This window comes from Oxyura jamaicensis, chromosome 27 (genome assembly GCF_011077185.1).
Source record: "Oxyura jamaicensis isolate SHBP4307 breed ruddy duck chromosome 27, BPBGC_Ojam_1.0, whole genome shotgun sequence".
Lineage (NCBI taxonomy): Eukaryota > Metazoa > Chordata > Aves > Anseriformes > Anatidae > Oxyura > Oxyura jamaicensis.
The window spans coordinates 4,878,581-4,901,517 of NC_048919.1; the positions used below are offsets into that span (position 1 = coordinate 4,878,581).

The 22,937-nt window shown below is 54.5% G+C and overlaps 1 protein-coding gene across 2 annotated transcripts in view; it reads left to right on the plus strand.

Moving 5' to 3' along the window:
* Positions 1-22,937, plus strand: part of FBXL20 (F-box and leucine rich repeat protein 20) — a 32,747-nt gene that overhangs the window by 2,341 nt on the left and 7,469 nt on the right. The window contains exons 1-8 of one of the 2 annotated variants that reach the window (XM_035347771.1): positions 4,394-4,680; positions 9,497-9,558; positions 15,668-15,722; positions 17,703-17,777; positions 20,162-20,256; positions 20,709-20,777; positions 20,969-21,064; positions 22,342-22,468. In XM_035347771.1, coding sequence (XP_035203662.1) covers positions 9,497-9,558; positions 15,668-15,722; positions 17,703-17,777; positions 20,162-20,256; positions 20,709-20,777; positions 20,969-21,064; positions 22,342-22,468 — 579 coding nt within the window. In that variant the 5' untranslated portion in view covers positions 4,394-4,680. Of the gene's footprint in view, positions 1-4,393; positions 4,681-9,496; positions 9,559-15,667; positions 15,723-17,702; positions 17,778-20,161; positions 20,257-20,708; positions 20,778-20,968; positions 21,065-22,341; positions 22,469-22,937 lie in introns of those variants that run through there. The other variant, XM_035347770.1, reaches the window with a different exon arrangement.

Genomic DNA, 22,937 nt, shown 5'->3' on the forward strand with positions numbered 1-22,937 from the left:
GGGGGGGGACGTGGCGTGGGGCCTGGGGGACGTGCTCGGTGCCCGAGTGCGGAACCACGTCGGGGGGTGCGGAGCTGATGTCCGAGCTTTTCCAGTCCGACGTTCGCTCCCCGTTCCTGTTGGTCATTTGATTTCGGCGTTACCTTGCGCCTCGCTTTCTGTTTTAAGGCAGCACTTCTGCAGGCGGGGACTTTTTGGGCAGACCAAGTGTTTTTTTGACAAAGCGTTGCTCGCTGTCCGCAGTCAGCTACCGAGAGGGAAACGGCGACCTCTCACCTGTGGCTGAGCCCCGTGCTCCAGCCGAGGAGCTGGGCTGGCTTGGGAACCCGCAGGTGGGTTTGTTGAGCTCACAGCCCTGGGGGCAGGCTGGGGGGTTAGGCAGGAGCGAGGGGTTTGGTGGAGGAGAGGCCGTGGGGGGGGGTCCCAGCCGCTCGGAATTTCTCCCCCGTGCTCCCTGTGCCCTGCTTGGGAACGGCCGCGACCACGCGACGTGCAGGGGAAGGCGTTTGGGAACCTCGCATCCTTCGGGTAAGGGGGGGCGGGATTCGGGCTCCTGGCTCCCTGCCCGTCCAGCAGCACGTCCCTGTCGTAATTAGCACACGGCCGGGCCGTAATTAGGCGGAGCAGCAGCTCTGGGAGGGGGATTAGGTGAGCGAGTGCCTGACCTTAGCCTGCGCCACCCGCGAGAGGCGGCGTGGGGCCGTGGGAGCTGCTGGCGGCTGGGTCCCGCGTGGGGGGTCCCGCGTGGGGGGCCCACGTGTCCCCACGTCCTCTTCCTGCTGCTTGCTCTGCCAGGAGCCACTCGGGCAGGAGTGGAAGCGTTGAGTTTTCGGCAGGAAAGAGGCAGAAACGCCCCCGCCTGCGTTTCCTCCCCGGCTGCGCGCTGACACCGGGGCAGTGACCAGTGCTGGTCCCAGGCCTGGTGTGTGGGGGGGGTCCTGGCCTCATCTGAGGGGGGCACGGCCTCGTTTTGGGGGTCTGCGGGGCGCTGCCCGTGGCTTCCTGCAGGCTGGGGTCATCGGGAAGCCCCCAGGGCCCCCCCAGGAGAGGCGTTGGCCCACGCCGTGCCCAGCAGGAGCAGGGCTGGCCGGCGTGCGGGGCTGTGCCTCGTTTCGTCGTGGGTGCTGCTAATTGGGGCCTGCACAGGGCAGGTAATTACTGTTTTCGCTGCCGGGTTCCCTCCCCGCGGGTTCCGTCTGAGTCACCCCGAGACGAGAGCCAAGGCGGTGGCGTCGGGCCCCATCCCGCCGGTGCGCGGGGCCGTCGGGGTCACCCCCGTGCCCTTCTCCCGCTCCCCGGCCCCGTCCTTGGCTCCGTCTGAGCGCTCGTGCCAGGTGTGTCACCGCCTCCAAGGTGCCGAAGCCAGCACCGAGCAAAGTCCCGGGCACGAGCGCGGAGCCGCAGGCAGGGCGCCGAGCCGTTTGTTTATCAAATCCGGGTTCGAGTCGGGCTGAGCTCGGGTACGTCCGCGGGGAGCTGGAGGGCTCGCCTCGAGCCTGAAATACTCGAGCGTGACTCTGGAGAAGAAAAATCCCTTCAAAAGGTATTTGTAGCGAGCTGCCGACCTGCTAAAATAAGCTGCTGAAGGGGCCAAAGGAAGCAATAAACGGTGCTGCTGGCTGTCTCAAAGCACGGTTCGTGGCCGTGGCTACGGCCCTGCGAAGCCGGGAAGTCTTTGTCGTATCGACGCTCTCCTTTGTGGCTCTTGGGTGTCTGTTTTTTATGGGCAGCCGTCTATATTTAAAGCTTTGAAGGGTGTGTGTGAGAAAGTAGCATCGTTTTAAATCAGATCGATGCAATAGGTCATAAAATACCCAGATGGGCACTTGTAGGATGCTGAGGTTTTTAATGGAGCTTAAAAAAAAAATAAATAAGGGGACGCCCAGAACCACATCTGATGGATCCGATGGCAGCGTGCGTGGGGTTTCTGCTCCTCGCTGTTTCTGCCACCTGTTAAAATCAGAGGCCAGCCGCCTCTGACCTCTGCAGCTCTCGGGTGTGCTGCCCGTCAGCGCTCCTCATCCAGCTCCAGACAACTTCTGGCAGGGACGAGGACGATGAAGTGCCCGGCCTCGCCTCCAGGACGCCCCGGGGGGGCTCCGGGTGGTGCCTTCCAGCCCCGCACTGAAACCCCGTGAGCCTTTGGGTGCAGTCGTGGGCTGCTTTGTTAGTGGGAAGCCGTCCTGGAGCTGGGGCAGGAGGACAGCGCAGACGAGCAAACAGCGCGTGGATGCTCCCTCCTGGGACCTGGCGGCAGGCTGCGGCTGTAGGACGACAGGGTGCAGCGCGTGGTGTTTGCTCTGAAATGGGGATCCTCGCACCAGGTGTCCCCGTTTGTCACCTGCGCCGCTGCGCACCCGACTCGAGGCTGTGCCCTCCGGGTGCGCCAGTGCCAGGGCTGCACAGCGGGCGGCTCTCGGGTCGGTTTCTGTAGGGCTTCACCGATTCCTTCATCGCTCTCACGCTCCCAGCACTGCCAATTCAAGGAAAAATAAAGGCCGTTAATTATCTGAACCCCGTTCCTGGCTGCAGGGGCCGCTCAGGCTGCGCTCCCTGTGCCCCGTCCGCTCCTCGCTGCCCGGCTCCCCTAACGCACCGAACAGGACGAAGCGCTCCGGCGGTGTGCCCCGAGTGAACTGCGCGTCGAGCTATTTTTAGGCAGATTAAGTCCGTAATCAGCCTCACCGGCCGGGGTCTAGCCCGTATCTTCTCGGGGCTGCTTAGTCACGGCTGTGGCCGGAGCCAGGCAGGCGCTGGCGGTGCCGCGGGAGCTGCCCCGGCACGGTGGCGGTGCCGGAGCTCGGCACGGCAGCGCCTTTGTTGGGCAGCCAGCCGTTTTCCCTGGAGACGTCGCACCGATTGAGCTGGATGGGCTAAAATAAAACCTGCTGTGTAACCGCGGGCTGGCAGCGAAATTCCCCCGGTGTGGACGCGCGTTTGTGTGTGCACAGCCCCGCGCACCGCGGCGCGTGCCGAGGAGCCGCGGCTGTCGCCTCGCCCGGCATTTCTCTGCCGCACGAGGAGTTCTCGGTGCCCCTGGCAAGGCTCAGCCTGCCCCAGCCTCTGCTTCCCCTGAGCCCCGTGCTGGGGAGGGGGGGCCGGGGGGGGTACCCCGAGCGTGCCGGAGGTGCTGCGGGTGCTTCAGCCCTGTAGCAGCGCTGGTGGTGTTTTCAGAAGAGCAGAACCAGAGGCGAGGCGTTGGTTGTGCCGCCAGCGGTCGTAAGAAGCCGCTTTGGGGCTTTGCCGAGCTTTTCCTGCAGAGCAGGCACCGAATGGATTCCACGTCTTGGTTTTTGTGCTCGGCTTTTGTTCCTTTTACCACCTCAGCGTGTGTGTGACGCGCTGGATTGGCGCCCTGCCGCCTTTCGGTGGCTCCCCTGGGCTCCTTCATCTCCGTGTGGCCCCTGGCAGACAGAAGTGGTGTAAATACCTCCGGTACAAATACCTCCAACGCTGGGCTCCTGGGGGGAGCCAGCAGCCGGGGAGCCCGAGCACCTCCCAGGGCACCTCTGAGTCTCCAGCGTTTCAGCTCCTGGTGTGAATTTGCGCAGAGGTTTCGTTTCTTTCCTTTCAGAGCAGCAAAAAGTTCCCTCGCAGCTCTGAGGGCTGATCTCCAAAACGTCTCAGCGCAGCCTGGGGAGGGATGTCAACCGGCAGAACACGCCAGCTGCCTTGGCAATCCCGAATTCACGGCGGCAACTGTTGGTTCCCCACCTTTCCTAGCTTAAAAACCATTTCCAGAACGCGTTTTTTTATCCCCCAGTAATTGCAGTCTGGTTTCTGCCTTGGTTTTAATCGCTTCATTTCCTGCGAGCGGCCTCGGAGGGTCTGGCTGGCGTGTGCGGGTGGACCGGGGGTGCTGAGCTCCGGCTCCGAGCAGCGGCGGATCCCTCAGCCCCAGTTCACCCAGTTAACCTGGTTGTCTTCCACCGGTTCTGTTAAACAGCTCCCAGCGTTTATGAGCGGCATTTACACGTTTCGTGTGTCTGTTCGGCGGGGTTTGCTTCGTACCGAGACACAAAACGCTCCCCGAGAACCCGCTGCCGATGGCGTTTGTGCCTGCGTTGAGGAATATTGATGGCTTTAATTTCCTGCTGGGCACCTGGAGGGACGCGTCTCCTGCTCCCTGCGGTCACGGGGCCGGGGGCTTTGTGTCCGTCCGCACCGTCCTGATCCCGCTGCCGTCTGCGGGTGCTCCCTGCGCTGCTCAGGATTTTGGGGCTTGCAGGCGCACCCCGTGTCCTGGGCAGAAAACCCCCCCCAGTCCCACCTGCGAGTGCTTTTGCTGCCCCTTATAGCGCTAAGGTCCACGAAGCTCCCGGTAACGGCGTCCCTTTTCCTCCGCTGAGCTTCAGAAGAAAAATGTTGGAGTCCAAAGTCCGCGTCCAGGCTGGCGCCGGGTGCTCAGGTGTCGGCTGGGCTCGGCGCAGATGCTCCTGAAGTTAGGGCTTGGGGGATTGTTTGAATTAAAAATGATTTATTTGGGAGCACGCGGAGGGGATGGAGCGTCCGACCCCGTCGGTGTCCCTGCCGGTGGGTGCCTCTGTGCGGGAAGGAATCCTGCAGAGGGTCAGGCTGAGAGCGAAGGGAATTCTCGTGGCCAACCCTGGCTCATGTCAGTGACCCCCAGGGCTTGCCGAGGAGGCAGGATTCCTGCTGTGCCGGGCTGTCTGTGTCCAGGTAGGTCCTGGCCTTCCAGCCTCTGGGCACCCCGACCTCTGGCTGGGGTCTGGCACGTCTGCTCCCTCCTTTTTGCTCCTCGCCTCCTCCGTGGGCAAACCTCTCTGGAACAAAGCGCTGGGGAAATGCTGGTGTTGGTCAGTGCCGGGCAAGGCGGCCGGGAATCTCTGTGTGTCCAACCTGCACTTTTCTGGGGGAAATAAGTCCCTGCTGCTGTTCCAGCGGCGAGCCTTTCTTTGGTATGTCGGGCGGGTTTGGTGCTGTTCGCTAAAAATGCAGGCAGCGAGTTCAGAGTTGCTTACGGAGAAATGTTTGGAATATTTAGAGCACAGGAAAATGAAACGTGCTTTGTGTTCTCTAGCTGAATATTCCTCATTTACTTCCAGTAAACTGTAAGTGCTGAAGCAACTCGGTTAAAAACTTCTCAAGTGTCTTTTTCCGATTGCAAAAAGGGAAAACCAAAGCTCCGGTTCCCCGTGGGCACGCCCAGCCCTTCCCAGGAGAACGGCAGCACCCCTGCGGCGCCTGCATCCTCCAGGTTCCCCCCCCGTGGGCAGGGGGCAGCCCGGTGCCGGGGGCTTTCTGTAGGTCTGAGAATTTTGATGGGCAGAGACTTAAAATCCTGAAAGCGAGCAGGAAGCACGCTCTCAGCGGAGGAGCTTGTCCTCGCTCTGGCAGACTGAGGCAGTGCGATGCTGGAGCCTCCCTTAGCGCAGCTTCTTTTTCCCAGGTGGGAACATCTAAAATACGGCGGGCTGGGGGGAGAGGGGGCTTCCTGGGAGGAGCTGTTGGCTCCCCAACTTCTGGCATTGCCCTGGCCAGTACGACACGCGGCACCTTAACGGGGAGAAGGTGCGGTGGCTCCGAGCGCGGCAGGGGGCTGAGTCCTGCGCTCCTACGGCTCCCGGTGCCAGAGCCGAGCTGCTCAGGGGCCGAACGGGTGGCTGCAGGGATGACACAACGTCCTGCTTTGTCTTCTGGCTCAAATAATCCGTGCCTGCTTCGGGTTGCTTCACTCGGGGCTTGCGTCAGCTGTCGCTCACATCCCTCTCTGCATGCGTGCCGAGCACGGGGCATACCTGGGTGTCTCTCGTGCAGGGCCGTGGCTAATTACACGCCGTCATCGCCGCACGCCCGGCTGCGGAGGGCTGTCACCTTGCTGCCGCGTTGATGTCACGCACCGTGACCCAGTTGGGACTGCCGGGCCCTGCCGCGGGTGCGCGGGGCGCTTGCAGGCTGCTGCAGGGCTTCCCCCCCGAGGAACGGAGCCAGCTTGCAGAATTAATATCCTGAAAAGGCAAGCAAAGAGTTACTAAGACAAAAAGGCAATCGAGTGTTGTGCTAAGGGGCTTCGGTGTGAGGCGGTAAGAAGGGCGTTTTTCGGACGCTTTTGTCCTTTATGTTCGTAAGCTCGCGTGGTCTGGGTGCTGCTGGGCGGCAGCGCCCAGGAGGGAGGCCCGGCAGAGCCCACAAACACATGGCAGCAGCGCTGGCTTCGCTTCCTGACCTCTGCATCCTCGTCTCCGGGGCATCTAATTGCTGTGCGAGGGAGCAGGAAAGGGTCATTGAATTCGGGGGCACCTGGCGAGCTCGTGTGAAGGACTGGCGGCCGGACGAGGAATGGTTTTGGCCTCGCTGCTGGCTCCTGGGGCTGCCCGCTCCTCGCTGCCGTGCCGTGCAGGCACCCGGGGTGCACCTCGGTCCTGCCTGCACCAGCCTGCTCTCAATGAGCCACCTGCTTGTAATTCCCCTTTTATTGCCCAGTAAATGTAAGCGGTGCATTAACATCTTAATTGGCTTGCTAGATAAAGGATTGACTTAAGGATTAAATCTCCCAGTTTCATCATTTCTTTGGGCTCGTGGAGGTGCTGCTGAACGCTGAAGTCGCAATTAAATGGATTTAGTTCATTCTCCCTTTTGAGCCCCTGTTTATCTGAAATACCTGGGATTTGCAGCGCTCTCCGTTTTGAATGCTGTCCAGCTCTGGCATTCTGGCAGGACGTATTTCCCTCACCCTTGCAGCAACCTACGCTGCGTTAATACAAATCCTAAAGCCTAGCGTGCGCTTCCACGGCCTTTGTTCTGGATCTGTCCCTCCTGTTCTAACTAGAAAAGACATGGCTCGAGCTCAAGGCACCGTGTCAGTGACCGTAATCTCATGAAAATAAATCCTCGGGTTACGTTCTGCCAAAGGCAAGAACCTCCTGACCTGGCAGGCCCATGGACGTTGTCGCTGTGGGGACTGCCCAGAGAGGGGAAGCTCTGGGCAGCTGAGATTTAGGCACGTGCAGGTTGCCAAATTTACGTGACAAATATATATTGTACTATATCTTGTCAAGAAGAACTTACTAGAAGAACACTTTCAGGCTCTGTTGGGTGCACCGAGCTGGCCTCAGGGTCGGCCCGTCCTCGCCCAGCCTCTCGTCCTCCCCGCAGCGGAGGAGTACAAAAATTCACGAAGCTGTCTGCGTTAGCACGGAGCTGCCTGTGAGCATCCCTGGTGGACGATCCCAGCTAACGACGGGCATGGCGACTGCCTGGGTTCTTGCAGTGAAGGGGGAATTCAGCCCGGGCCCTGCTGCCCGTGCCGGTGAGGCCTTGCTGCTGCTGGGCTCTGCGGTAACGCTTCCTGTTCTCCTCCAGTCCCGTTCCTTCGTGGAAGCGGCCGACCCCGAGGTGTCTGCTCCTTGAATGTCTCCCCCCGTTTTTTGTGAAGGGGGCTGAGGGCGCTGGCTTGGGTGTCAGACTTGGCGTGGACAATAATGGGAAGGAGAGGACAGATAGGCCTATTTACCATTGTTCTTGTAACCGGGGGCAGAAAAATCACACTCGTTTTCCCATGAATCGTTCCTCTGCCTCTGCGTTGCTCTTTCGTTAGCGCTTTCTCCAGAATTCCCTCCGTTTCCCAGCTGATCAAGCAAGCCGCCTAACGACGATGGGATCCCAGAGCTCAGCGCCGTGGTGCCCGTCCTGGTGCGGCAGAGGACCCGCGGGCACGGGACGTGCTCCTGCGCCCCGCTGCTGCCAGGCCCCGTGGTGCGCCTCAGCCGGGCAGCGGCAGCGCTTCCCTCCTGGTTATCTGCAAAAGGGGCTGAGAAGTCGCCCGTCGTCTCGTGGGCCATTTAGGACTCGCTAACTTGTGATATCTGCTGGTGGGAAGCGCTAAAAGCGTCTGCGGGGGAGAACGACACCTCTCGTCTGCGTGACGTTTGGGGAGGGAACGCTGAGAGTTCACGGCCCACTTCAGCAGCGCGCTTCGGTACCTCCAGATAATGAAAAGGAAAAAGCAAACCGTGGTTCAGAGCGGCTTTCGAGTTTCGCTCTGGCTCCAAGGGCGTTGTCGTGTTCCTGTAATGGTGGAATCATCCTGGGATAGCCGCTGTGCTATCACCGACCGGGCTGTGCTCGAAGACATCGCAGCGGCAGCACGTCGGCTCCTCGCGCTGGGCTCCGCTGTCCCGCTGCTGGAGCTGGTGCCGGGTGGCTGCTGCCTCCAAACGGGGCCTTGCGCGCAGCCCTGTAAGCCACTAAGCCCTTACTTTCCTTTTTTAACTCTTAATCTGATCCTCTGCCACTTAAGTGACCTGGCTGGGGCTGGTTTTGCCTGCGCCGGGTGCCTGCAACCCTCCCGATCAGGAGCGCTGCCTCGGCTGGTGGGAAGCAGCCTGCTCAGCCCGTAGTCCAGTAGCAGTTTGTACCAGGTGTGTAGCTCAGGAGGACCAGCTCAGCTCTCCGGGAGGCTGAAGGGAACCTTTATTAATATTAAAGCTCCTCCTCGTTCTCTGTCAGTGCTGGGGATGTTGGAGGCATGCCTCCAAGCGGAGCGAGGCGCTGCCGCTGTGCCGCTCGCGGAGCGCTCTCATTCCTCCCACAGGCAGGAGCGTGTGGAGGCTTTGTTTGTTTGTTTTCTCACCATGGCAAGACTATACAAAGTCTTTTAAATATATGTCGGTAGTCCTTAAGAAACAAATGAGGCTTGGCAGTTGGTTGTTTTTTGTGTGCGTATGGCTCCTTGGGAAGGAGAAGTTTCTCTCCAGGCGCTCTTTAGGTGGTCAGAAAGTCCATCCCGGACAGGTCCCATCCTGGACAGGTCCCATCCTGGACTGCTCCCATTGCTGGCCAGTTTGTTGCAAGTTTGCATGAAACAGATTATGGGATACAACAAAGTTCTGGGTTCAGGGCCTTGGAGGACACAGTTCTTTCCCAGAATCGCCTCTCCTCCTGACATGGCACCGAAGATCGTGCCTCCCTTTAAGCCGTGCTTTGGGACTGCAAGAAATTCTGTTTGCCCTTCTCCCAGGTCTCCTGAGAGCTGTGCGAGCGCTGTCATACCGCTTCCTCAGGCTGTTCATCAGCCCTCGGCTTCCTTTTGGGCTGCAGAAACCAGCCCTTCCCTCCGACCCATTTGCTTGTGTCGCTGTTCTGAACTGAACGTGAAGGTTTGCCTTCACTCCAGGCCTCCAGCTGTGCCGCAGCCCCGTGAACAGTCCCTGACGTGTTCCTGGAGGCAGTGCCAGCTCACAAGTACCTACCAATTACCATTCACGTTAATAAATAAATAAAACTCTCCTTTACGCTTAATCTGCCGATCCACACAGCATTTTGGGGGCATTTAAAAACCACGTGGGATGTAATATTAGCCGTGGTCTAATCCAGGAGTTTGAAGAGCTGAGCACAAAGTTTACCTTTGGAGAATTTATTGGCCCAGGTGTCTCTGGAAATGGCCTCGTTAACCAGCAGTTTCTTCCCTAGAGTAAAGGTTTTGTTTCCTTAATGAAAATATACGGGTAAATTGTTGAATTGTTTTTGTTTACAGATGTTCTCAAACAACGACGAAGCTGTGATCAACAAAAAACTTCCAAAAGAGCTGCTGCTTCGGTAAGCCTTCTTGATTTGTATTTCAGCTGCGTCGTGCTTTGTCATTTGCAGCCAGGAGCTGGTTTTGCTGGTATGCTCGTAAATCACGAGCCTGCATTGGGTCACTTACAAAGCCATGGACAAACAGAAGCAGATCAAAGGTCTGCATCGGTGGCAGTTTATGCTAAATGTTATTAGGATTTGCTTTTTTAAATGTTAAATTAATTTGCTGGTTGCCTGTTTTGTAGATGGAAGGACTGTAGGACTGATCAGGCCCTTAATGAAAAGAGATGTAAGTACAGGGCAACGTGTAGAACAGGACTCTGCCCATCTCTGTCAAGTGCTACATTTAAATAAAAACTCAAAATAAGAAGTTCAGCACCTGGCAGAATGGTCCTGTTGGCCAGGATCAAAGGGATGGGGCTCGGAGGATGCTGGCGTGCAGCTCTGCCCGCTCCCTGTGCTGCCCTTCGCTCGCGCACAGCCCTGCGTGCGATGTGCAGTTCGCCTTCCCAGCGCGGGAGCAGCACGGCGGATGACGTGTGAGTGGCTCAGCCCTCCGTTCGGCATCTCGAAGCGAAGTCTTGCTCGTCAGTGCTTCGAGCTGAGATGCGAGACTGCGAACGGTGACAAATTGTAGGTGGTGGCTTTAATTATTAACACGAACAAAATTCTCGAGCTGCAAGAAACTGTGCAGCACTGTCAGTGTTTAATGGTGATAAAAGCCTGGGGAGAAGAGCTCTGGCACGAGAAGCAGCTCCTAGCTCGCTCGTGAAATAAAGTGAATAGGAAAAAAAAATATATTGAGTTTCTCTTTTGGCCGCACTGTCTCCTGTATTTTCTGTAGCAGTATCTGTAGTTAGATTCAACTCCTTCTATGCCAGTATTACTCACCCAAATACCAAAAAAAAAAAGCGAAGGTTGTGGGGATTGAGTTTAACTGAGGATGTGCACAGACCTCGGGGGCAGCTGTTTGTGGGCACTGGGCTCCCCCGGGGCAGGACCTTGCTGGAGCGTGGCCGAGCTTCTGGCTCAAAGTGACCAGGGAGCACTCAGGCAGCAGCGTTGAGGAACGTCGCTGGATGGCTGGAGGAGGACTTGGGGTGAGCGAGGGAAGCTCCTGCACCACACGGGAGCTCGGTCAGCGCGAACCCCGTGGCTGGGATCTCAGCAGTGCACGCACTTCTGCAGCATGGGAACGCTTTGGGGTCTTGTCTTGCTGTCACTGATCGTCCCAACGTGCTGTAGGAAGAGCAAGCACTCGGGATCGTGTGGAACCCAGGGAAAATCAGGAGGTGGAGTTTATAAATGTTAAAGTTCATAAGTAATAGTTTTGAGAGTTGGAATTCACTGTTAGCATACTGTGAAAATTAATTAGTGTGGATCGACAGTGCAGCCTTTGAAAGAGAAACTTGGATGCATTTATCTGCAGGAATCTCCTGTAAATGAGCGTCGCTGTCTACAAGACAAAGACTTATGTGTTTAAGCCGCGCTGCTGTGTAAAGGCTTGTTCTCTGGCGTGTTCGTTCTGCAGATGGCATTGATGTCTCATGTATGTGGTTGCAAAGTGGAAAGCTGTACTTGAGCAAAATAAAGAGTAGGAGGCTATGCGAGAGGTGAACAGCAGTCGTTGTCGCGCCCCACGACAGAAGTGTGCGGCTCCTGTAGCGCTCTTGACTGGGAGGACGGGGTGGATGTGTAGAGTGCCTGCAAGGCCGACCTCAGGAACCGTTCGTGCTTCAGCTGTCGTGTCCTGCCCACCGTGTTACTGGCACGTTGTGATATTTGAGCAGCACTCTTACACAAAGCTGTCCCGCAGCACCTGGGGCCAGAGACCAGCCGATGGCCCCGAGCCTCGTCCTACTGCTGCTGTACCTGCCTCAGCCTTGTCTGCTCCTGCCCGCTGGGCTTCCAGGGGCTTGTCTGTGAGCTTCACACTCTTAAAAATGAGCCAGACCAGGAAAAAGCAGAATTCTGCTGGCTGTCTCGGTTACTTCAGTGCTGCCAGCTCCTCTCTGGGTCCCTTCCCCTGGTTTCCATCCACCATGGCCTGCCCCACAGGTGCCTCCCCTCCGCTGCCACCCAGGCCCGGGCCTTGAGGCGCCGCTGGTGCCCGCTGCTCTCAGCGTGGGGCTGCTGAACCGCTGTGCCCGTGGGGTGAAGTGGCCTCAGGAGCCATCCATGTCCCCTCTGGGTGGCAGGCAGGCCAGGCCAGGTCTCTCCTGGCATGAGCAGCTTTTGCTCCAGCTCCGCATCCTGACCTCCGCCAGCTACTGAGAGGTGGCAGGGGGGCCACGGGGACACCGTCGTGCCCCCTCCTGGCCACCCCACCGCTAAAACGGGAAAGGAGAGAAATTCAGCTTGAGCAGTGGGCCACTGGTGCTGGTGGTTTTGGAAGGTGAAGGTCCAGGCTGGCTCACCCCAGAGCCTGCAGCTGCCAGGCACCTCATCAGTCTTGGCCCTAATCTAATTAGAGCGGCAGTGGGAAAGCGAGGAGCCCTTAGAAAATCCGCAGTAGATTAAGAGGCTGAAACCTGAAAAACGCTCCAGCCGCAGTGTGTTTTAGCTAAATTGTCTGGTGCCGGGCTGTTCGGGCAAGGCCTGTCCTTGCAGCGTGTTCCAAAGCCTGCTTGGCCCTGCTGCCTCGTCACCGCCCGCAGCGAGCCGCTTTGCAGCAGGATACTTTCATCTGACGCGGTGCCAGGCCTGTTTAACTCCCCGTGGGAGTGCTCGGTCTGCCTTCACCGGTGGTCACTGCTCGATGATGAAGTGACCGGTGAGGTTATTTTCTTACTGCTGGCTCCGGTGAGCAGAAAGGCGAGTGCAGGAGGAGAGCCGTGCTGCGATCGCCCAGCTCCGCGCCTGCTGCCCGACAAAGGCAGGGCCAGGAAGCCATTATTCAAGCAGTACTCTTCAACCTGCTGCTGCTTGCTTTTCTTCTGCTTTCTTTCACCAATGAAGCAGAATCTGAGCAGAGCAGCAGATATATTTGCTAGGGATCTGGTGTCCTGGAACAGTCCCAAGGGGACGGCTGCTTTCTGGTGCCCTGCGACTGCTGGGTCTGGAGCTGACGTTTTTATCCAGATTTCCTGTCAGCCCAGGATGCTGCCTTGTCATCAGGCTTGCTTGTAATTATTTCAAGTGACCGTGTGGGTTACTTTGCTTTATCTTGTGCGGATTGCTGAAAAGAAACCCAACCTTCATGTCCCGTGCTGGACTCGTGTTGGATGAAGACGGCTGCTCGGACGCTGCTAGGACAGGCAGCTTGGTGGTGGGTTTTGGGGTGGTTTGAGGTTCCCCAGCAGCTCCTCAGAGAAACAGCAGCCCGTCCTTGGGGCTGCTTTAGAGAACTTGAGGCCGTTGTGCCTGCGGGACTTGAGCTGTGCTCCTGCTGCTCCCAGCAGTTCGCGCGAGGGCTGTGGCTGGAGCCAGCTCTGAGGCGGCAGCACCGCGGGGCAGTGTGGCCACTGCTGCTGGAAGAGAGATTTTTTTTTTTGCAGCACATTCTGCTGAGTCACTGGCTAATATTCCCCAGCAAACATCAGAGCAGTGCAGAAATGAGAAATGCTCTTAGGCTTTTCAGAGCAGAAGTCCCCAAATCCTGTTGGGGTCCGTGGGTTTCCTGCCGAGGTGCTGTGCAGGCTGGCACCCCGGTGCCCAGAGCAGCAGAATTTCTCCTTCCCCTCGAAGAGTTCAGCCTCGCAGCGAGCAGGAGGGTGGGCTGTGCGTCCCAGGAGCCCTCCAGCAGCAGGGGAGCTCCTGGTGAAGCTCAGAAATGTGAGCCTGGGAGGTGAGGGGCAGGCATTCAGTGCTGGCATCCCTTCGGCTGTGTGGGCAGGCTGGGAAGGGAGGAGCAGGAAGCAGAAAAGAATTTGGCCCTGACAGAGGGATGAGGGGTTTATTAATAGCCTGGGATTTCCACAGAGAAAGCAATTTTAATGAAAATATAGAAGTGTGCCTAGTTACTGACTTAGCCACCGTTCCCATGGAGGTGGTTTTTGTGCTCCTGTGCTGGGAATCCAGGGTAAAAGTAGGAATTTTCCCCAGCTTCTATCACTTCCCCAGGCTTTCCTTGTATTGTTGTTTGTTCATATTGTGCTAAATAAATCCTCAGCACTTGCATACATGCACACATAAATAACGTTTATTTCATGGGAAGACTTGTTCCTGGGCAGTGAGAAGTGAGCGTGGAACTGCAGATGTATCTGAAGTGCTTTGCGTGTACCTGCTAGGTCGGAAACCTTGGATCTCATGTTTGCATCATACAACATCACCTCAGCTTGCTTCTGTCCTCTCCTAAAATTTGGAAATCTGTTTTGCTGCTTGTACCTAGCGCCGTGCGAGCACACGTGTGCCTGTGGATGTGCACGGCCCGTTAACGCGCACACTGCCACCAAGGCCTGGAGCGCAAGCCGAGGTAATCCTCCTCCTTTATCTCTGGGACAAAGTGCAGTTCGTCTGCGTGCGCACGGTGTTTGTTGTTCCCAGCGCTCTCCCCCCAGCTTTATCAGCACTCGTGCTGTTTATTCAGAGGCGTTCTTGGTAAATACCTGGGTAGCTGGGCACCTCGTACAGCTTTCCTCCTCAGCAGGAGAGTGTCAGTGAGCGTTAGCGCAGGGCGTTTGGGTGTCCTACACAAAGAACTCGCTGCTGGCAGCATCGCACCCGGGAGGCTCTTCCAGCACAGGCGGCTCTCCTGGGGACGTAGGAGCGCTCGCGTTCGCCCTCCCAGGCCCACCACGTTGTGGGGAGGTGAATCGAGTGTTGTGGGTATCAAACAACTCCTCGTCTGGGCTATGCTGTTCTTTTGAGAAAGTCTGGATTTTTTGGGGGGCAGTGGAGCTCTGCTCATCCTCAGAATTTCTTCTGGATAGCCGTACTTTATCTGATCAATGTTTTAAGAAACATTGAATAGCACTGGAACAAAATTGCTTGTCCCAAAGCCTTAACGCTAACATCTGATAGCGTTTGCCTTCTCTTCCTGGTGGTCTTCAGATCTAAAACACCGAAGCACATGTGCAGGTGTGTTCCTGTAGCCAAACACTTGTGTTATCAGGACAGTCGGACCAGGTGGTCCTGGAGGTCTTTTCCAACTTAATGATTCTACAATTCTGTGATTTTTCTTTCCAAAACCATTGCATCCTATGGTTTTATAACTGCTGTCACAGAAAATTAAAATTTGCTAGCTTTCCACTAACCACGTGGCCTTTTCTGGTTTTGATATGGGACCGAATAATGGTACACCATAAAATGATCCCATCGATATATCGATAAAGATGCGTGACTGATACAGATTTGGGAGCTTTAAATGGGCACGGCACTTCATGCCTTCAGACGGAGGTGCCTGAGATAAAAGCATCGATGTCTTACCCCGCTCTGGCACTGCCAAGTCTCCCTGCCTAACTCCTTTATCCCAGTAAGTGGGAGGACAGCAGCGCCGGGGTGTTGGCCGGAGCGTGGGGTGTGCCTGGCAGAGGAGCACGCGTAGCAGGGAGCACGCCACGCCGGCACACGCCAGCACGCCGGCCGGCTGAGCGAGTCGCTTCGCAGCACTGCGGAGCAAAACTCTCCTCCCAGCCCTGTGTTAATGTCCCTTCGTGTTTAGCACAGCGGTGCTAGTAGGAAACAAGCCGTGCACCGAAACCGGGCCGTCGTGCTGCTCTGCTCTATTGGCTGGTAATTAGCACGCTGCCCGCTTTTGGAGTGCGGTTGTTAAAGAGGATGGGTTTCGCTGAGTGGCAGCGCTGGGTACAGCTCTGCTCTCGTGTCCGAGAGGAGCCAGCGCAGCCAAAAGTGACTTTATTTGGCCATATCCTGACCTAACTGGTCGTTTGCATTAAGCTGTATGACGATACCTGCACCCATCTGCCTCAGTGCCTGCTCATGGTGTTCACTGTCAGGGAATGCTGCCGGCTGTACGGTCAGTGCTCCCCGTACATCAGTGTCTGCTTTCATCTGTTAACTGCTAGGTTTGCACTTCTTTTCACAGTTCAGCTTTCGACTGATTTGCAAAGAAGTTTTGCTGTCTCCAGCCCTTTTTTCTCCCATTGTTTTTCTTTTTTCTTTTTTTTTCATGTTCCCTTTGTTGTAAATGCGGATAACCAAAAACGTATCTTTATTTCTGTTGCAGAATTTTCTCTTTCCTGGATGTGGTCACTCTGTGTCGCTGTGCTCAAGTCTCCAGGGTAAGAACCTTCCTCCTTGCTGGTGGATGTTCATGGTCGTGGGACTGTTAGGGCTCTCGCTTCCAGCCCTCCCTGGCATTTCAGACCCGGGGAATTTGTACAGGGGACCTTTGTGCACAGAATGTTTCAGCTATTGTTATTTAGTGTCCCGTATTAAAGGGGAATGCCAGAAGCTTCTGATGGCCGCTGAAACCAAAGCTTGAACACCGTTTTAACAGCACCCAAGGCCCTGAGCAGACTGTGAAAGGGAAGCAGCTGACTCTGACAGAGCTCTCCCAGCAACCTGGGCTTTGTACAGGAGGCCTGCGCTGATGCAAGCACTGAACTTCAGCTGTGATGTGTGGATGAGCCTAAAACTTCCCTGTTTTTTGTTGAAAGTAAAGAACTTTTGATTCGCAAGGATACTTGTACGGTCAATGAGCATTTACTTTCCTACCTGGATTTAGTTGATACAAGTGTAGAAGAAAAAACAAGTGTCTTGTTCACACAGTTTTTTCCTAAGTGTCTCTTAGTTCTGTGGGATTCAGGTAGCAAGACCTGGCTTGGGTTATTCACTTGGGAAAACTCCACCTGCATGTGTTCAGGTGCTTCATCGTGACAGAACCTGGTTCAGGTCAGACCTGGACCATAACTTTGCTCATTACTCAGAGCATACGAGAATACGAAATGCAATATGCTGAAGCATTTTTAATTGCATTTTTTAAAAGTCCTGCGATGCCCAAGCAGCGTGGTTACGATCCCACGTTCTCAGAATACCCCAGATCTTCTGATGAAAGCTCTTCCAGCTGAAGTTCACTGCTCCAGCACTGACAGCCCATTTTGGCCAAGCATCCGTGCCGGTCTCAGGGTGTGCTCCCAGTTTTGTCACCACCTTCTGCTTCCACAGGGCACCTGAGAGCGGATCCGTCACTGGCACCGCGTGTGTTGTAAAGGCCTCTGCAGAGCCACAGGGTTTCGTATGCAGAAATACCTCCGTTAGACATAAAAACACGCAGGGTTACAGCTTGCACCTGCTGATGGGTTTCTCTTCCACTGGAGCTGGTGGCTTTCTCCTGCCAGTAACCAGACGTTAAAACAAACACCTGTAATGAGGTTACAAAGCCAGTCAACACTCAGTTCTGTGAGCTGCGGTGAGTCCCTGCGTGACTTGCACAAGATGGAGATGCGGCTTAGTGCTTGTAAGAGGCGCGGTACGGGAATGCGCCCGTATGTGCACACGCTTTCACAACGAGGGACTCACGGCTATTAGGAGACTCAGCTGTTTACTTTGATTATGCAATTAAAAGTCCACGTACAGTATTGACAGCTGTTTTCAACTCTGTTGAAAACCTTGATTAAGGGCACGATTACTAACTCTCAGTTCCTGGTTCTCATTTGTAATGTAAGCAGTAGAGCAATATGAGAGGTGGGTTGTTTTTCTATTTGTCCACCCCTGCCTGCTTAACAAACCAAAACCCACTGAAGTTAGAGGTACTACAGCTGTGGTACACAGCCCTCAGAAGCTGGGTGCTTCACCTGGGCAGCTTACGAGGCTCTGAATTTGTCTGGGGGACGTAGCACCGATCTATGGAAGAGCCTCGAGCACCTTTTCCTGCTGGAGGTAGGAGAAGGTGTGCAGGATGCCAGCCTCCCCCCCCTCTGATGGGATCTGACCGAGAGCCTGGCACCAGCTGCGCTCCTCGGGGCAGTGCAGGGGCCTGGGGTCGCTTCTCCTGTGTGGCTCCCCCGTGTCCTGGCACCCTTCGCATCCTTCACCTCGGCTGCTGGCGAGCTGTGCTAAGGGACGGGGCTCCAGCAGGACCGGCGGTGCCCCCGAGGGGCTGGTAACCGATCGGTTTTCCTTGTCGGCTGTAATCCCTTGTTGGGTTTCCCCCCCCGAGACAGAATGTTGTTTCTGAAAGGAACGAACTGTGACTAGGTCCCCGCTGGTGTTTTTTTTTTCATATTAACAACACGTTTACATTTTTTCCCCCGATAAAGGCATGGAATGTTCTGGCCCTGGATGGCAGTAACTGGCAGCGAATTGACCTGTTTGATTTCCAGAGGGATATTGAGGTATAATTAAGTGACATACAAACCCGTTTTTTCTTGTTAAAATGTAATTACAGCCTAGGATGGATTAATACTCCCAGCGTAACCCCTTCTACCTTCCCTGGAGATAGAAATCATTAATTTCAGTTCTTCTAAGCTTCAGGGAGTCTTTAAAGTCTTGGCAATCCATTCAGCTTTTGAAAATGGACAGAATTACATATCTGTATCAAGACTTAAAGATGGTAATAGAGGGAGAGGTTTTGCGTGCATGTGTTCTAAAACCAGAAATAAATAAACAGGTATATTGAGGAAAATTACTTCTGCATAGCAGAATTTGGGCTGCTTTTCCTTTGATTCAAAAAAACCCAAATCCTATCACAGCACGGACTCGGACCACTAAGACTCTGAGCGTCTTTTGAAACATGGCCCACAGCATCTCTCTTTTCCCATCTGCCTTTACTGTAAAGAAACGCGATGGAAACGTGGACGATTCAGGGGCTCCAGGGGCAGAGTTGTTCCTCAAGGATGTAGCTTTAGAAGCGCTTTTTAGCGGCTATTCTAAATCTGTCGGATGTGGTCGAGTTAGCGCCGACAGGCAGGGATGTTGCTATCACCCCCTTCGAAAAACTGAAATTTGTTTATCAGGATAAGAGACCAAAACAGGAAAAAGTTCCTAGAAACTTTTTTCTTGTCAGAATACTTGGTTTCTTATCACGATATTGATGTGCTCTTTGAAATGTTTTGGAGGAGGGAGACAGAGAGTGCATCGCTCCACTTACTACAGACGTGAAGCAGGCGGTGACTGAAGACGCACACCTTGTGGGGACTGGAGGGAAACGCATGCAGTGTTTGTGGAGGAAGGAGTTAAAACCTTCCTGCCATCTAAGCGAGATGCCCGGATAAAGTCACCCCCCGTGACACTGGGCGACTTCTGCCTGCCTGCAGGGGTCTGGCTGGGCTGGGACTCCTTGCAGGAAGTAAATGGTGCGATGTTGTTGTCGATGACAGGTGCTGATCTGATGACAGGTGCTGATCTGATAACAGGTATCAATCTCTTACCATGCCCAGGACGTGCCGGAGGGGTACCATTACCCTTGCACAGAGGCACAGCACAGCCAGAGGTGCCCGGTCCAGCAGGAAGCTTGGCCGGAGCCGCTGCGCTTGGTCTGTGTAGGAGGGAGAGCAGAGTGCTGTGGGCACAGCCTGCCTGCTCTTCTTGACTGCTTTTTGCATGGTTTCCACGTCAAACACGTGTTCCTCCACGAGCCCCAGCCTCCCCTTTCAAAGGAAGATGCCGTGGTGTGTTGCACCTAACCTCCAAGCACCTGCCGGGCTTCCCGATGTCCTCAATGTTTTTGCTTTAAAGCAATGCAAATCCACCAGCTGACGTAAATTGTGTTCATAATCTGACTTACTCAAATCTTCTCGTTCAAGCATATGACTTCATAGGCTGGCCAGAGGAATCACAAAGGTACGTGTGCTGTTTGGGACCCTCCAGCCCTTCAGGTCAGGCTTTCAGCTGTTCCCACTGCCCCCCAGGGCCCGTGGCTGGGTGTTGGCAGGAGCCCACGCAGAGATCTGGTGGGGCTGGCGTCCCTCCTTCAGTCGTGGTATTACGCAGTGCCGAGCCCGATGCTCGATTCTTAGTTACTTCGACTGGAAGAAGCTAGCAGGAAAACATCCTTGGCCCTACAGGGGGGCTTCGATGCTGCCTTGAAGAACTGAGAGGAGTTCCTGTTGTGTGACAAACAGCCGTAGCATGAAGTGGAGGGGAAGGTGTTGGAATTCCTGGGCACTGATCCTAATGCTCTCAGTGTCTTCTGCACTTCATTCAGTCGGAAATACCTGGCTAAGTGCTAACGTGTCCGAGGGTCTTTGCAGACTGCCACCAATTGCAAATGGGGGGGGGGGGGGGGGGGGGAGAAATCCATTTCTCCAGATCTGTTGAACACAAACGTTTGGATCCCTTTTCTGCAAGAGGAAATCTCGTGGGCTAGGCCTGTCTCAGCTCTATTTCGAATAGAAATCGAAGTCTGTGCATTCACAGTACGCTCGCTGTACTCGTTTGTCAGTCTTCTGCCCCGCTGTAGCAGCAGCACTGCTGCTTTCCTGCTGCTCGGGCAGTCTGCAGCAACGTCCAGGGCTCTGGGCTGGAGGAAATCCTCAGCTGTCAGCCTGCACTCGCCTCCTCCGGCTTTAGGTGCCTTTTCTCTCCATCTTCAGAAGCTGAATAATTTCCCCGCTCCCTGCCTTAGATTATCACCATGGCACTTTTTGTTTTCTTAGCGATGTTTTACCTAGAATAACAAACTGTTGCTAACGTGCAAAAGCTTGAATTCAGCTTTTTGAATGCTGAAGTCACTTTGGGTTCTTCCGGATTTTAACGTAGCCCTTTCTGTCTCCAACAGGGCCGAGTAGTTGAGAACATTTCCAAGAGATGTGGAGGGTTCTTGCGAAAGTTAAGCCTTCGTGGCTGTCTCGGAGTGGGAGACAATGCATTAAGGTAATGGCATGGCTTGCTTCTGCTCTTAGAAGTAAAGCAGAGAGCGATTCGGTCTCTACAACCACAGAGGGCTAATAGACACGAACGCTTTGGAACCGAGATCTTGAGCCTGTGCCTGACTTAAAACACCGAGAGCAGTAACATATGAGCAATCTTTATCATTTCTTAACTCCACTCACTGGTTGTTTTCATTAAAACAATACCGGCTGCGGGCTAAGTAGTAATTGCTGCTAAATCACAAACTTTTGCCTTTGGGCTGGGAAATCTACGAATTTATTTCCGTTCTCTGAAATCGCAGGGCAAGATACAGGGCAATGTGAATTTACTTTTTGTTTGTTTATTTTGCTTGAGACAATTTTATAAAATTTTATCTGATGCGTTAATAAATGCAGTAGAACACCTGGAAATCTATCGCCTGACAAGTACTGTGTTCTGCCTTCCATTTAATAAAGGACATTTGCACAGAACTGCAGAAATATCGAAGTATTGAACCTAAACGGCTGCACCAAGATCACAGATGCGTGAGTAATCATCCTGTTTCCACCGTTATCCCCCTTTTCTGGGAGCACCGTGTTATATTCTCAGCTTCCTTTTTTAAGGGAAGGCCAGGCTTGTGCATGCAGCAGGTAATAAATACAGTGCACGTCGTATGAAATGCATTTGGCTTTGAATACGTCGGTCACGTCAGAGTCTCTCATGTGTTCTCTTTCAGTACGTGTACCAGCCTCAGTAAGTTCTGCTCTAAGCTCAGACACCTCGATTTGGCTTCCTGCACTTCCATAACCAACCTGTCCCTGAAAGCACTGAGGTAGGAGTTGACAACGTTGACTTTTGCGCGTTGGTTCCAGGTAGTGTGACCCGCTGCAGCCCCGTGTTCCTTGCGTGCCTTGGCGTAGGCAGAGGTTTAACCGTGGTTAGAGTTCAGGCGTCCCCCAGCAGAGCTCAGTGTTCTCGTGTTGTGCCTGGTTTGCAGAGGCAGGGGAGGAGGATGCCGTAAAAGCTGCCCTTAAACTTGTTTGTATCCATCCTGGCGATTATTAGCGGTAGAAGAATTCCATTGCATTGAAGTCTTGGAGGAGGGATTGGGGGTGTAGGGGAAAAAAAAGGCTTAGTCAGTTTGCCTTTTTTAAACGTTCGTTTGCTAACAGTCAGCTTCTGCGCTGTGAGAGTACCACTGCATACGTGGTGTTCACGTAGCCAGAAGGTGAACACCAGCCTGGGACTATTTGTCTTTTCAAACCGCTTAGGAGACTTATAACTGCTTAGATCTGCTAAATGGAATTGCCAAGTAATCTAGAAAAGGAAGGGAAAGAGACATTGGTGGGAAGATATTGGGACAGAGGAAAGGAGGCAAAAAAACGCTGAAGGTAACGATAGAGGCCGAGCTTTAAAATAAATCAAAATAAAAAGTGTCAAGTGGTGTCCCAGCAGAATAAAATAAAAGGAAAGCTGTATCACGGGGGAAGAAATGGAGGGTTCGCCTAGGTACCAACAGAAAAACATGGATTTAAAAGAACAAATGAAGGGTTATGTTATTTTTCTGGCTACGTTAAAGTACTTTGAGCTTGTTTTTTCTTCCCTTGAGGGTCTCGTCCCTGTCTCTAATTTCCAATGGTCAAGATTGTGCTGCAGAGCACCTGATAGCATCTACATTTCTTGAGTGCCACTTGCACTGAGTGTTACTCCTGCTGGCAGCTATTTGTAAATGCAGAGTTAGATCTGGGAAGTCAGAAGCAGCATGGTGGAGATCAGCCCAATTTTTGGCTCTGGCTGCGTGTGGTTTGGTTGTGTTTGGGTCCAGAAAGCGCACAAACTGTGTGTGTGTAGGGGCTGGGAGGTGCCCAGAACGGGGTACGCTGGCCTTGTTTTGCCCTTCATAACGCCCTGCTCTGGAGCTCCTGACAGTGCCTCTGGAAAGCTGCTCACACCTGGAGGTGTTTGCCAAGGAGATGTTCCCCGTGGGGTGTGGGTGTGCATCTGTGCTCGTGTGGGTCCCCAAAACAGGGAATTCCTAGTCCTGTCTCGAAGCAGGGTGTCCTTTGTAAAACAAAAAGTTGCCACATGCTTTTCCTTTCGCCTCCCAAGCGAGGGGTGCCCACTGCTGGAACAGCTGAATATCTCCTGGTGCGACCAAGTGACGAAGGATGGCATCCAGGCCCTGGTGAGAGGCTGCGGGGGGCTCAAAGCCCTGTTCCTGAAGGGCTGCACACAGGTACGGCTCCGCAGTGCTCCAACGAGCCCCAGCAGCTGGCTGACGTCTGCTCTAACCAAAAGTCTTGGGGATGAAGCGTTGTGGGGTTTTCTCTTTCCAGAAATGTTGCGTTGCTGAAATTATTCATGGTATGTCTGGTGGAGATGAGCTGCTTTTCTTTGGAAATTCTTTAATAGCCTGAGCTCAGCGTGAGCAGCGGGACAGCGACCAAATTGCCTACCTAGCTGTAGAATCATTCTTCTTCCCCCCGCACCGGGAACACGCTGAGCAAACTTGTATTTTTTTTCTAAAGAAAAGATAACTTTATCCTTTGTGGCTAGACCCATCTGGTTTTGAAGGCTCGGAAAATTTTAGGGAGCATGACAGGGCTTTCATCTGCAGCGGTGACAGAATTGCCTTGCCCTGTCATTTGGACCTTCCAGCTGGTCAGAGAAATCCCCGTGTTCGGGACCCGGCAGCTGCTGGGTCC